This window comes from Beta vulgaris, chromosome 5 (assembly GCF_026745355.1).
Source record: "Beta vulgaris subsp. vulgaris cultivar EL10 chromosome 5, EL10.2, whole genome shotgun sequence".
NCBI lineage: Eukaryota > Viridiplantae > Streptophyta > Magnoliopsida > Caryophyllales > Amaranthaceae > Beta > Beta vulgaris.
In genome coordinates, this window is record NC_079206.1 from 39814753 (window position 1) to 39829861 (window position 15109).

Below are 15109 nucleotides of genomic sequence, written 5' to 3' on the forward strand. Positions count from 1 at the left end.
GAGCAGATGTATGTATATTGTAACATTTTAATTTAAAAAAAAACATGTAATACACCTAAGAAACCGGTTGTGGTAAATAACTGGTTTCAAAGGGTAAGGTAAGGAGACTGGTTATAAATGATAACTGGTATGCTAACCTCTTTTCATAGTATATTTACACTTATCTAAGAGACTGGTTTTACCTAACAACTGGTCTCTCAAAGAATCAAAGAAACCCTGTATTATAACCGGTCTCTTAACCTAGGACACATGTGAGATGGAAACGTGTTGTAGTCTGGTTTCCTAGGCCGTTTTCAACCGGTTTCCTAAGCATTGTTTGTAGTAGTGAGATCAAGGTACGTTATGTAGTTAGATCTTTTGAAATATGATTTTATGTGATAAAGTTGTTTATTGATTTAATGGTTGGATTGGTTTAGAAATTTGGTTTGAAATGGTTACAATATTTTATTATTTACTCTTAGAAGTGAAAAGAATGAATGAATGATATTACCTGAAATCATTGCTGAAAATCAAGGGGATTTCATAAAAGGAAGGTTCATAGCTCACAATGTGCTAATTTGCCAAGATATGGTGAGGGGTTATGGGAGGAACAAAACAAGCCCAAGTTGTATAATCAAGATGGATTTGAAAAAAGCGTATGATTCAGTAGATTGGAATTTCATTGAAGATATGTTAAGAGCTCTTAAATTTCCTGACAAGTTTATACAGATGATAATGGAATGTGTAAAATCTCCCAAGTATTCACTGGTAATCAATGGTAGCTGCTATGGTTATTTTGCTGGGAAAAAGGGGCTCAAACAAGGTGACCCTATGTCACCTTTATTGTTTGTCATTGGAATGGACTATTTGTCCAGAACAATGAAGATGATTGGAGAGAAGTCAGAGTTTAAATTCCATCCAAGATGTTCTGGGGTAAAGCTCAACCACTTGTGTTTTGCTGATGATCTCATACTATGCAGCAAGGGTGATTTTAAGTCAGTGTATCTGATGCTACAAGGATTCAAGCACTTCTCAAATGTCTCAGGCTTGGAGGTCAATGAGAACAAGACTGAAGTATTTACAGCTGGAATGAAGGAAGAAGAAGTTCAGAGAATTCTGAATGTTTCAGGTTTCACTAGAGGCAAGCTGCCATTTAAATATCTTGGGGTCCCAATCAGCCATAGAAGATTGGGAGTGAAGGACTGTCTAATGATGGTGGAGAAGATAATAGCAAGAGTGAGATGCTGGAGCAGCAGGAACATCTCATACCAGGGCAGATTGGTGTTGGTAAATGCAGTCTTTCTCAGTATTCAAGTGTACTGGTCTCAGATATTTGTATTGCCAAAGAAGGTTATACATGAAATACAGATGGTATGTAGAGCATACCTGTGGTCTGGGAACTATTTCAGTAGCAGAGGGGGATATGTTGCTTGGGAGAAGGTGTGTATTCCTAAAAATGCAGGTGGATTAGGTGTGAGGAACTTAGAATGCTGGAACAAGGCAACTATGGGTAGATATGCTTGGGCGCTGGAAAATAAAAAAGATAATCTTTGGATTAAATGGGTGAGTGAATTATATGTGAAGAATGATAATTGGTGGGATTACAAGCCTGCTCAAGGATGTAGCTGGTACTGGAAGAAGATATGTGATGTTAAAGAAGAGATGAAAAGCAAGATCAATGTAGTGGTGTTACAGAATATGTCTGAATATTCTGTCAAGTCAATATATAATATATTGACAGGCAATTTCACCAAGATACACTGGGATAAATATGTATGGGAGAGAATGATAAGACCAAAGCATAGGTTCTTCTTGTGGTTGATGAAAATGGACAGAATACAGACTACAAAAAGACTATATGCTATGGGCATTGCAACAACATATCAGTGTCTGATTTGTGGATTACAGGAGGAAAATCAAGAGCATTTGTTTTTTGAATGTAGCTACAGCAAGGCTGTTCTCAGGAGGATTATCACATGGATGGGAATTCATCATAGTAATCTGAATGTGCAGTCGTTTATGCACTGGATTAGCAGGTGCAAGGAAGCCAAGTTTAAGAAGCAGGTATATGCTGCTGTTCTGGGAGCACTGGTCTATCACATATGGAGAATTAGAAATGAAGTGTATTGGTCTCAAAAAGTGTCTTCTGTGAATAACACAGTGAATAGAGTACAAAAAGATGTTATAGAAAGATGTTATAGTGTTCTCCCTAAAAAAAGTGTCTCTAGCTAATAGAACATGGCTTAGGGATCTTACTAGTTATGTTTGTGTGTAATGTTGTCTGAGGGCCTTGGGGTAGGGGGTCCAACCTAGTTGGTTTGCCTCCCCTTGGTTGCTCTGTAGGTTGTTGTTTTTGAGAATGCTTTGCAATATACTTCTTTGATTTAGCAAAAAAAAAAAAAAAAAAAAAAAAAAGAATGAATGATTTTATCAATCATTTTTATATAGAAGTTTTGTTATCCTTTTTGGAAAATTAAATTATTTTTACAAGGAAAAGTTGATTGGTTTTTATGAACTTTGAATGTTCAAAAAGTTGTTTATGAGGAAAGGAGGTTTATTCATGACTTACAAGTCATATGGTTATATTTCCGCTTGATTAATATCAAGAGATTCAAAGTCCACTTGTTGGCAATTATAGTTACCCCTTGATATAGCTCCGTGATGGGATGACTAGCTTGGGGGTGTGCACACTTAGCAAAATAGAAGGGGAGATAAGAAGAGGAATTGTTTTTCAAGATTATTTTTAATCCAAGTTGTTTGGAAAGAGTTTATTCTTAAAAGGTTATTCTTGAATTACTATTCAAGTGTTTGGAAAGAGTTTGTTCATAAAAGGTTGTTCTTGAATTATTATTCAAGTGTTTGGAAAGACACTTTTTCCTATTGTTCATAAAAGGTTGTCCTATTGTTCACAGAAGACCCTTAAACGAAAAATTATTACGAACTAACAAATGTAAAACTTATCTAGTACATTTCGTACTCAGTTTTATACTGACGCGTATTTCCTTTTTCCTATTTGGCTTTGCCCTGTTTACCTTTTTGGTAAGCAGATTTGCAGTTGAATTTTGGATGTGCATGGGAGCATACTAGGAAGGGGGATCTTCACCTAGATTAGAGTGTTTCATTTATTTTAAATATTGGGACAATATTTACTTGTATTAATAAAGAAGTATTATTATTTTTGGTTAAAGTCTTCCGCTGCAAGTTATTTTGGTTATTTAGTAGTTAGTTGCCGAAAGCGTGTTAGTCACGTGGCGATAATACTCCTAAATTACTCAAATATTATTTACTAAATTATTTATTTAAAAGTGAGTAATTTGGGGGTGTTACACCATACTTCAGAGAAATCTGAGAAAGTTGTGAGAGTTAAGGAACCAGGTGATGATTATGACGATGAAGGTTTGGAGGACCTCATTGACAGGGTTTGTGCACAAGGAGTTGGTTCATCTTCTGACAATGCTAAAAAAGAAGAGGATGAGAAGGAAGCTGGTGTTGTTTCATCTTCTACACCTGGATTGCATGTTGTTCCTGTCAACAATCATGGCATAATATTGTGTCGAAGTTTGCAACAATATAATAAGTATTTGAGTGATCTGTCTCCTGAGCAAAGGTTGCTGGTTGATTATCTATTTTACAATGAGTATGAAGATGTTACATTTATGTCATTGGATATAGATTCTGAAGAAGTGAAGATAAAAAATCAAATTATGCAAAGTGAACTAACAAGTGATCTCATTGTGGATTTTGATAATCCTCATAGCAACTATGCGGTTCAGTTGTACAAATTCGACTTAATTAGCATGCCTCGTCAAGATTGGCTCACAAGTGGAGTTATTGACGGATGCGCCTTCATGTTCAATAGGCAAGAAGAGGAATCACCTTCTGCAACAAGGAGATTCTGGTTTAATATTATGCCTTTTGTAAGTGTTTATTGTTATTGCTTAGTTTTATATGTTTTTTCATTTGGTCATATTATTTTTTCAGTTGGTCATCTTCTGTTTTTCAGTTTGTCATATTATGTTTTTCAGTTGGTCATATTATTTTTTTAGTCTAATGAAAAGTAAATAAGTGTAACTGACAACTAAATAAGTCTAACTGAAAATTAAATAAGTCTAGCTGAATAATAAATAAGTCTAAATGAAATATAAAGAAGTCTAACTGAAATAGTGGAAATGCTAACTTAAAATTTCATTAGACTAAATGAAGTAATATGAAGCCCAACTAAAAACTAAATGAGTCTAACTGAAAACTAAATAAATCTAACTTAAAAACTAAATAAGTCTAACTGAAAACTTAATAAGTCTAACTGGAAACTAAATAAGTCTAACTGAAAACTAAATAAATCTAACTGAATAATAAATAAGTCTAACTGACATTTAATAAGTCTAACTGAAAACTAAATTTGGTCATATTATTTTTTCAGTTGGTCATCTTCTGTTTTTCAGTTTGTCATATTATGTTTTTCAGTTGGTCATATTATTTTTTCAGTTGGTCATCTTCTGTCTTTCAGTTTGTCATATTATCTGTTTTCTTTTGTTGTAGAACTATATCAATTGGATGTGTGCTGAGAAGGTAAAAAAGGTTCAGTTTGAGAGTGAGATTGCTGAAAATGAGATTATTTTGAAAAAGCTGGAGGGCACTAGTCAGTATGATCAGAAGTTGAAGGAATGAGAAGAAAATAAGAAAAAGTTGGTTACAAAAGATGATGATTTATACTACAAGAAATGTAAGGAAGCTATTTCTTCATGGGTGAAATCATTTCCAGGGAATGATATTCGAGAAGCTGAACTGGTTAGTTGTATTATTGTTAACCATTTTTTTATTTGTTTTGATTTCACTTAGTATTATTTTATGTTTTATTTAGTGTATATTTGTTGTCAGTTAGTGTATGTTTCATGTCAGGTAGTATTAGTTTATGTTTCATTTAGTTTATATTTTTTGTCAGTTAGTGTATGTTACTTGTCAGTTAGTATTAGTTTATGTTTCAGTTAGTGTATCTTGCTATTTCAGTTAGTGTATGTTAGTTGTCAGTTAGTACTAGTTTATGTTTCAGTTAGTGTATGTTTCTATGTCAGTTAGTGTATCTTTCTATTTCACTTAGTGTATGTTACTTGTCAGTTAGTCCTAGTTTATGTTTTCAGTTAGTGTATGTTTTTATTTCAGTTAGTGTATATAAATGAGTTGGAGTAATTTACATTTCAGTCATTGTTTTCAATCTTTCAGTTAGTGTATGTTTTTGTTTCAGCTAGTGTTTTTAGTATTTCATTTAGTTTTTTGTTCTCTGTCAGGTAGACTTATTGCTTTTGCATCTTATGTTTATCTTGCAGATTTTTGTTCCTGTTCACAAGGATGATCATTATACTGTCTTGGTGCTGAACAAGAAAGCTAAAAGGATTGAAAATATTGACAATCGTACAGACATGAAGGACATTGATAGATATAAGCATGATGAATTTAACAGTCTTACATACTTTGTACGTACCTTTTTATGAGCATTTGTATTTTTTTTTGTTCCATTTTATTACTTGTTTTTTAATTGTTGTTTACTTTTTGATCTTCAAATGCAGTGTCGTGCTTTTGATTCTTTTATGCAAGTTACTATGAGATGTCGTGATTTTAATCATCTCCACCATTGGCAAACATCAACTCTTTATTTCCCTTGGAGAAGCAAGGACAACAATTTTGATTGTGGTGTCTATGCAATCAAAACCATGGAGCTGTATGATGGTCAAAATACTAACCATTTTGCACTTGTTGACCTGAAAAGGGTATGATTACTTTATTGTTTTTAGGAAGTATTTTGCTTGTTAGATTTCTGTTTTTGAAAGTGCTTTAATAGAAAAGGGTATGATAGCCAGTTAGTGAAGGACTTGAAAGACTAGCTGAAAAACAAAGATGTCTAACTGAAGCACTATAAAGACTAGCTGAGAAATAATTAAGTATAACTGAAGCACTGTGAAGACTAGCTGAGAAATAAACAAGTCTAACTGAAACACAAGAAATACTAGCTGAAAAACAATCAAGTCTAACTGAAACACAATCATTACTAGCTGAAAGCATTATAAGGACTACCTGAAAAACAATGAAGCACTATAAAGACTAGTTGATGTTGTTGGTTGTTTTCAGTTAGTTTTATTTTTTAATTGTTACATTTCTGTTTTTGAAACTTTTTTTAATAGTGTTGATTTTATTATTTTTCAGGCAGCCACCAAAAACCTTGAGCGGTGCAGGCTTGTGCTTCGTCTTGTGGACCATCCTTTAAACAAACTGAGAGAGAAAGTGAAGCATGACTGTTATGTTTGGTCTGCAAACAAACCTCCACTGATGCAAGACAGAAGTAAGGAAGGATAAAAGGCTGTTCTAGATAAATTAGCACTAATCGATCAAAGATACAAATAGAAAAGAAGCACACATTTTACGGCGAAGGAGGATCATGAGGCGAAGTAGAAGATGTGTTGAATAATAATTTTGGAGACAAAGTGAAATAGAGCAACTGTTGAAATTTCGTTATTCTTAGTTGCCAAACGTTGTTTTTTTTATTTTTTATTATAATGTACAGTAGAAATAGCACACCATTAATTTTTGTAATGTACAGTAGAAATAGCACACAACTCATTTTATATTTTTTATCTTTATAATTGTACATTTACACTTACTTTGAATGGAATACATTTGTGTAAATGAAGTTGTTTGAAAATTAATTGGAAAAATACAATCACCAACTGAAAAAGAAAAATCTAACTCAAATAATAAGTGTATGACATATATTTGTAAATATAAATTTTAAGTCTAACTGAAGCACTGTAAATAGTAGCTGAAAAAAAAACAAGTCTAACTGAAGACATAAAGACTAGCTGAAAAATAAACAAGTCTAACTGAAGCTCTATAAACACTATGAAAAATAAAAGAATCTACTGAAGCACAATTAATACTAGCTGAAAATAAAAAGTCTACTGAAGAAAATTAACACTATAAAAATACACATCTAACTGAAGCAGATTAATACAAGCTGAAATAATAAGTCTAACTGAAGCAGATTAACACAAGCTGAAAAATACATAATCTAACTGAAGCACAATTAATACATGAAAAATAAATAAGTCTAACTGAAGCAAATTAAATAGCTGAAAAATAATAGTCTAACTGAAGCAGTATAAAGATTAGCTGAAAAATAAAGAAGTCTAACTGAAACTCAATTATTATAAGCTGAAAAGTAAACACGTCTAACTGAAGCACTGGAAACACTAGCTGAAAAATAAACAAGTCTAACTGAAGGACAATAAATACTAATATTACTGAATTTCGAGTAGCTTAGAAATAAACAAGTGTAAATTTAATACAATTACTGACTGGAATACAATTGAAAACTAATATTATTTGAACACTATTCAACTTGAGGTACATTTGGGGTTTTTGTTCCATATTCGTTCGGATGCCTTGTCTTCATTTTACGCTTCTCAAAATGTCCTTTTACTCTCTTGTTTCCCTTTGGGGTCTTCCTTTTGTCTTTATCACCTCAGGATTTTCAACTGTTTGTCTTCGTAGTTCTTCTCTTCGATTTCTTGTTGTTTTTGTTGATCGTCTTGAAAACTTCTTTCACTGATTTGTATAATTCCTTCAACGACTTGTCACATAATGTTCTTGCATCCTCATTTGATTGACATATTGACACTAGGTTGTAGAAATTCTTGGTTATTGCATGTCTCCATGGTGTCCACAACAGTGCATTTTGGCTTTGGTCCTTGTCTGCTTTAATAAATGTTTCTTAGTCAATTATTTCATTTGACTAACTAAATTTTTCAGATAGGTGATAAATTGTTTCAGTTAGTTAAGTGTTAAACCCCACACCCCCCAAAACCCCCCACCACTAATATCCCCCCTCCCACACACAAACAAAACCCCCAATTAATGTTCTGGTAGTAACATTAATGGATCAGTTAGTTATACTAATGTTTCAGCTGGAGCCTTTTTTTTTCAGTTCACTAATTAAATCTTTCAGGTGATCAGTTAATTGTTTCAGTTGGAGTCTTCAGTTTTTCAGTTAGTTGCTTTATTTGTCAGTTAGTCATATTGATTTATTTCACTAACCTTGAACATTCTCCCATACTGCTGACTTTGCAAGTCTTGTCCATCTCTTAAGGATATATTGTTGTGGTATTTGAAATATGCTGAACATGTGCATGACCCTTATTATGTGAAAGCAAAGCATCCCCGTCTCTGTGAAGCATTGACATGAGCACACTAATTCTGTTGTAGCCTCATCGTATGCTACTGTATGTGAATTGGTGAAATCTTCTTCTGGTGAGACTTCAAACAACTTCAGCTGTGAGTTTTCTGTTGCAAATGCTCGTAAAAATGATGCCATTGCCCACTCATACTCTGTTTCAAAGTCATTATACAGTGCTAGTGTGTATACATCAGCTGCATGTTTCAGAAGCTTTGATTTGGATTTGACGGCTTTGGGACGTTCAGTTCTGTTCCGGAAGTTGTCACTAGTTTCATTGCTTCTCCATCTTTTCACTGTTTGCTCAAATATATGATAGAATTCAAACAGGTTTGTTGTTGCTTTTGCATTGAATGATATTGCCTTATTTGTGACTTCACTTCTTTGTGATGATAAGATTCCAGCTGAAAACATATCCCTATTTAATGCGGTGCACCACTTGTGTCTCTGATCATATACTTGCTCGAACCATTCCTTTTTCTCGTGTCCATACAATTCCATCATTTTCGCCCACAATTCTTCAAAGCCTGATTCATTTTGACACCCCATCAAACAGTTCTTGAACATGTTCTTGAAGTCTTCATTGGTCTTGAGGGATCCGAAGTGGCTTACAAAGTTCTTCTCTATATGCCAAAGGCAAAGCCTATGTCTTGTATTTGGGAAAACCTGTTTTAAGATAGTACATATTATGCTAGAAATCACTTTCATTTGAATGCTTGTGAATCTAATTGAAAAGGTAAAGAAATAATATGAAGACCAACTGAAAATATAAGAATCTAACTGAAAACAGTGTAAATGCTAACTGAAAATTTCATTAGACAAAAAGAAGTAATATGAAGCCCAAATGAAAACTAAATGAGTCTAACTGAAAACTAAATAAGTCTAACTGAAAAGTAAATTTGTCTAACTGAAAAGTAAATAAGTGTAACTGACAACTAAATAAGTCTAACTGAAAATTAATAAGTCTACCTGAAAATAAATAGTCTAACGAAAAGAAAAAGTTAACTGAAATAAATAATGAGTCTAACTGAAAACTAAATAAGTCTAACTGAAAATAATGAGTCTAACTGAAAATAAAGAGTCTAACTGAAATATAAAATCTAACTAAAATCATAACTAATGACAACTAAATGAGTCTAACTGAAAACTAAATAAGTCTAACTGAAAACTCAATGAGTCTAACTGAAAAGTAAATTAGTCTAACTGAGAAGTAAATTAGTCTAACTAAAAGTAAATAAGGCTAACTGAAAAATTAATGAGTCTAAATGAAAACTAAATAGGTCTAACTGAATTATAAATAAGTCTAACTGAATAAAATAACTCTAACTGAACTAAATAATTCTAACTGAAAATAAATAATCTAACTGAAAAATACCTTTTCAATTGCATTACCCATTGCCTTATCTTGATCAGTGAAAATTGTCTTTGGCTCTTGTTGGCACATTGCTCTCTTGAATGTTAGTAGCCATTCAAAGCTCTCTTCCTTTTCATTAGTTATGAAAGCACATGCAAACATTGTTGTTTTCCAATGGCAATTTATGCCAACAAATGGTGCACATATCAGTCCATATTTGTTTGTCCTATATGTTGTGTCAAATATCATAACATCTCCATATGCTTTGAAGTCCTCCAACATCATTGAATCTCGCCAAAAGTAGCTGACAATGTTGTTATGTTCCCCAAATTTCAGCCTGTAGAAGAATGCAGGATCATCATCCGCTCTTTGCTGAAGTAAGTCCAACACGCTCTGCATATCCTTTCCTTCAACCAATCTTGTTCTGTACTGTGTGATATAGTTTAGATGGTCCCTTTTTGTGTGGCCCACTACTTCTTCTGATCCAGCCTCATGACACAAAAAGTTGTATGCATGCATTGGCTTTATGCCAGATTCAACCATTGTTTTTATTAGTTGTCCTTTTTGTTCAGTTATCTTCCTTTCTGATTTCAGATGATGTATTTCTTGTTGTATTACCAACTCATGGTTGTGCTGCAACTCATGAGCTACTACAACAAAGTCTTGACCAGGTTTTTCTTGCTTAAATCTGACCATGGCTTTGCATGCTGTTCTTGTTTCATTGACTACTCTTTCCTTTCTTTCCTTGGTTGGCTGCTCAACATCTGGTATCTGAACAGTTTTTGTTGTGTGTCTTTTTCTTTTGGTTCTGTTATTTTGTTTGTTGATTTTGAGCCTCCTTCCTTTGAGCAAACCAAGTAGAATTCGTATATTGAATTATCAATTCTCCTCCTCCTTAGAGTTTGTTTCCTAATACTAAATCCTAATGCTCTTGAGTGTGCTTGATACAAGTTGTAACCATCTTTGTGATCTGTAACATGTCTCCCTATTAAACTGCTACTGATATTTTCGTCATTGATGTACTTGAGATATTCATGTTCAGCTGTTGAGTTCATTGACAAAAAATAAGGACACTAACTTAAAGAACAAAGCACTAACTGAAAAAAACAAGTGTAGCTGAAATGATTGTAATAGTATCAAATGAAAGAATCATTATACTAAATGAAATAAAGTAAGGACCAACTGAAAAGAAAATAAGTCTAACTGAAAAATAAAGAAGTCTAACTGAGAAATAAATAAGTCTAACTGAAACTAAATAAGGCTAACTGAAACTAGATAAGTCTAACTGAAAACTAAATAAGTCTAACTGAAGAGTAAATAAGTCTAACTGAAAACAAAATAAGTCTAACTGAAAATTGAATCAGTCTAACTGAAGAGTAAATAAGTCTAACTGAAGAATAAATAAGTCTAACTGAAGAGTAAATAAGTCTAACTGAAGAGTTAATAAGTCTAACTGAAGAGTTAATAAGTCTAACTGAAGAGTTAATAAGTCTAACTGAAGAGTAAATAGTTCTAACTGAAAACTAAATAAGTCTAACTGAAAACTAAATTAGTTTAACTGAACACTAAATAAGTCTAACTGAAAACTAAATAAGTCTAACTGAAAACTATATTAACTGAAAACACAATAAGTTTAACTGAATAATAAACAAGTCTAACTGAGTATTAAATAAGTCTAACTGAAAAAAAAAAAGTTAATGAGTGAAAAATAGACTTTTGTTGCAATGTAAATGCTAATTTTATACATACTAACTGATAAATCGAAATTCTAACTGAAAATGAGTAAATGCAATTGAAAATTAATTTTAGACATACACCTGTTTCTTTGTCTTCTTTTCCAGCTGATTCTTCATGTAATTTCTTTCTTTTTTTTTCTGATGTGATATTTGTGTTACGGTTTTCATTGTTTAGTTCAATTTGTAATGTGAGATCTGTGTCAGTATTCTCATTGCTTAGATCAATTTGTAATGAACTTCCGATTTGTGAATTCGAATCTTCGGTTGACATTCTTGGTTGAACAGATTTGAGTATGGAATGTTCAAATGAGATTTAATTGCAGGGAGAAAGTGGATTTGTTCGATATGTTTCGGTTGTTTTTGTTTTTGAACAATGGCGGATGAAGCGGATGAAGGGGATGAAAGTGTTTTTTTTTGTTTTTTTTTTTTTAATTTTTTCGGTCTTTAATAACTCGCGCGCGTGTTGCTCGTCCGATGAGAGTGTTGTGTTGGACGAGTCCGACACAATACCTTCTCTTTTTAGAATTAAAGATAAAGATGAAAAAGGATAAACTTTGTTTTCTAAAAAGAAAAGCTTTATCCCTTAAATTAAGGAGTAAAAGATAAATATATTTTGAAGGATTTTCGACCAGGCCATGTACTATAAAAGGGTTTTAGAATTCACTTTAATAACTCACATTTTACAGAGAGAAAAATCAGAGATATTAAGAGCTGAAAACAATTTCCTAAGGCACAAAGTATAGCACTGTTCGAGTCAGTTTGAGTTACTATTCTACGATTGTAATTGTCCTCAAATTGCTTGAATAAGAAGCACACGTTTGAGGATCTTTTCTTTCTGTAATTTCTACATTATAGAGAGTCGCAACACTTAGAGTTAAGTGTTGGGGAGCACTACTAGGATTAGTAGTGGGTGAATCTTATTGTATCAAGAGGTTGGTATTTTAGGATTCAAATGAAGGAGTTTGGTTCGTGTAGACGTAGATCTCAGAGGTGAGATTGAACCACGTTATATTTGGTGTTTGAGTGATTTATTTCATAATAGTTTTCGTTTTAATATTCGCAAAAACTCAAATCAAAGATTGAACCACGTTTTAATATTTACGAGTATTTCGCACAGTGCCTGGCACAGTGCCATAGAAGAAGTTTTGCGAAAATCGATTAGATTTCGTCACTCAATTCAACCTCCCCTTCTTGAGTTTAACCTTGTGTTCCAACACTAATCCCTCTCTCTCTCCCTCTTAGTCGTCCCTCTCAATTTTTCACCTCTTTCAACCGTTTCCTCTCCTCTCCCTCTCTCAAGTGCTCTCTCCTCTCTCTCATACTCTCTCGTGCCCTCCTCTGAACTTCATCGCCTCCAACGAGGTTGGGTGTGCGAGACGTGCGAGAAAGCACTAGTAGAATAAATGCTTATTGGTGCAGTCATTAAGTGGCCTATTGCGGCGGTTTTGGCCGCGCAGCAATTAAAGGGGCAGCAATAGGTAATTAATATATTGTTGCGGTTTAAAACCGCAGCAATATTTGAACATATTACTGCGGTTTTTGGTAAAACCGCATCAATATATTTATTTCTTATTAAAAACGTACAACTTATTGCTGCGGTTTTGGCTAGAAACCGCAGCAATAGCTTGGCCTATTTCTGCGATTGTTGCCCCAAACCACATCAATAGGTCCTGGTACAGGTAAACAAATTTTTTTTTTTGGGATTTCGCAATTAAATTTAAAAGATTAAAACCGTGCAACTAACCCATCAGCTATCCACCACAAACTGAACATGAAATAACTTGAATGTCATTAATATATAAAAATAAAAAAACTAGTTACATAAACACTAGTGGAAAAAAGTCCATCTGATGCGTTCAAAATCGGGCTTACAGATGCGATTTTGGTCTGCATCAAATGGACCCGCAACAGATTAAGAAAATAATCTGATGTGGTTCATGGCCGCATCAGATTCCCACTACCTGATGCGGTTTTGTCTATGACCGCATCAGATTTTGGGCTGAAGGAATTTTTAAAAAAACCTACTTTGTAGTGCAAGTTTGCAGCAACAAAAGCAGGAACACCCAAACAACAACAGTCCAAAGTAGTACCTAAACTTAACAAAAATTCAGATCTAATAACAAACATTATACAAACTAAAAATGAATTCAATTATACAAAAATTATACAAACTAAAAATGTTTTTGATTATACAAATATTATACAAATTAAAAAATTCAGATGAATATAAACAAATAAAACGAAAATTTATACAAAAATAAAACCAAAAAATCGAATAAAATACGGAAACTAAAAATTAAACATAAAAAATCGAACAAAAAAATCGAACAAAATACGAAAAAAAAAATCGACCAAAATATTCGAAGAAAATACGAAAATTAAAAGGGAAAAAATATAAAACCAGATCTGGAAAAAAGCGATGATGATGAAACGATTTGTGGTTCATCGGTCGCGGGTCGGCTTGCTGATGATGAAGAAAATGAACGATTTGTGGTCGATGGTGAACGATGTCGATGATGATTAACGAAGTTGATGATGAAGAATATGTGCGGTTCGTCGTTCGTGGCTAAGAAATCTCAAACAAATTCGTTGAGGAGGGAGGAGGGACAATGAATTCGACGGTGTTTGTGGGTTTGAGAGGGAGGAGGGAGAGCAGATCTAATGAGGAGAGAGAGAAGAGATGCGCTGTGGGTTTAAGAGAGAGGAGAGATGCGCCGTCGATTTGAGAGGGAGGAGAGATTGAGGTTGAGTGAGGAGAGGAGAGAAGAGGAGAGATTAGGGTTTGTGGGGCGCCTAAGGGTTAGGATTTATGAGGCCACGAGTGTAAGGCTCCACGAGTGTATACCGGGCCACGAGTGAGTAGCGAATTTCCGGATGCGGTCCCATGAACCGCATCAGGTTCATGAAAAACCGCATCAGATTTTGTTTCCCAAATTTCCCTCCCATTTTTTGGTTGATTTTCGGATGCGGTTTTATAAAAACTGCATTTGTTACTAAGTGACATATAAGTTTTTTTCCACTGATGAAATAATACAAAAGATCAAAAAGTAAAATAAAAAAGCAAAAATAACAAAACAACTATTACAACCTAATGACTAATAACAAAAATTATAATAAAAACGAAAAAAATAAAAAAAATCCTAAAATAAAAAAAATCTACAATCAGATCTAAAAAATCCTAAAACAAAAAATCACAAACAGATCTAAAAAAAGAAAAAAAAATGAAAAAAACGATTCGTTTCTCGAACAAACAAACCACTCGTTTCTCGAACGAAAATAAAAAAACTCTCGTTTCTCGAAACCCATTGCTGTTAAGAACGATTCAAAAAAATCAAAAAATGATTCATGGCTCGCGTCTCAACCCTTGAGAACCGGATAAAATTGATTCATGGCTCGCATCTCAACCCTTGAGAAATGGATCTCGTTTCTTGAAACCCGTTTCTCGATGCATCTCAACCACTCACGAACGAACCACAGAGGTGCGTGGAAGAGAGGAGGGGGAAGAGAGGAGGATAGAGAGAGAGATTAAAACTGAAGAGGAGGGGTGAAATCTGAAGAGGGGCGTGAAAACTGAAGCGATAGAGTGAAACTGAAGAGGCGGGGTGAAGAAGGGCGTGAAAACTGAAGAGAGAGAGAGGAAAAGAGGAGAGATAGTGAAACTGAAGAGGGGCGTGAAAATTGAAGAGAGAGAAGAAGGGAGGAGTGTTTAAAACCCTAGGTGATTTTTTTTTATTATTCATTTTAAAAGCCTATTGTTGCGGTTCTTTGTAGGAACCGCAACAATAGGTTGAAATAATAATTTTTTATATTTTTTAATAT

The 15109-nt window shown here is 33.6% G+C and overlaps 1 protein-coding gene and 1 long non-coding RNA gene across 2 annotated transcripts; both read left to right on the forward strand.

Moving 5' to 3' along the window:
* The first annotated feature begins 618 nt into the window (after positions 1-618).
* LOC130591407 (uncharacterized) lies at positions 619-3666 on the forward strand. Its single transcript, XM_057394721.1, has 3 exons — positions 619-2197; positions 3319-3593; positions 3652-3666. Exons 1-3 carry the CDS (start codon positions 619-621, stop codon positions 3664-3666), a joined length of 1869 nt encoding a protein of 622 aa, XP_057250704.1.
* Positions 3667-4429: 763 nt separating this feature from the next.
* LOC130591510 (uncharacterized) lies at positions 4430-6208 on the forward strand. The gene is made up of 3 exons (XR_008969261.1): positions 4430-4767; positions 5304-5744; positions 6178-6208. It is a non-coding gene; the product is annotated as an uncharacterized LOC130591510 (long non-coding RNA).
* The last annotated feature ends 8901 nt before the right edge of the window (positions 6209-15109 follow it).

Coding starts and splice junctions, on each gene's coding strand:
- LOC130591407 (XM_057394721.1), top strand. CDS start 619: ATGGATTTGAAAAAAGCGTATGATTCAGTAGATTGGAATTTCATTGAA. Junction 2,198..3,318: donor TAGTGTTCTCCCTAAAAAAA/GTGTCTCTAGCT, acceptor ACCATACTTCAG/AGAAATCTGAGAAAGTTGTG.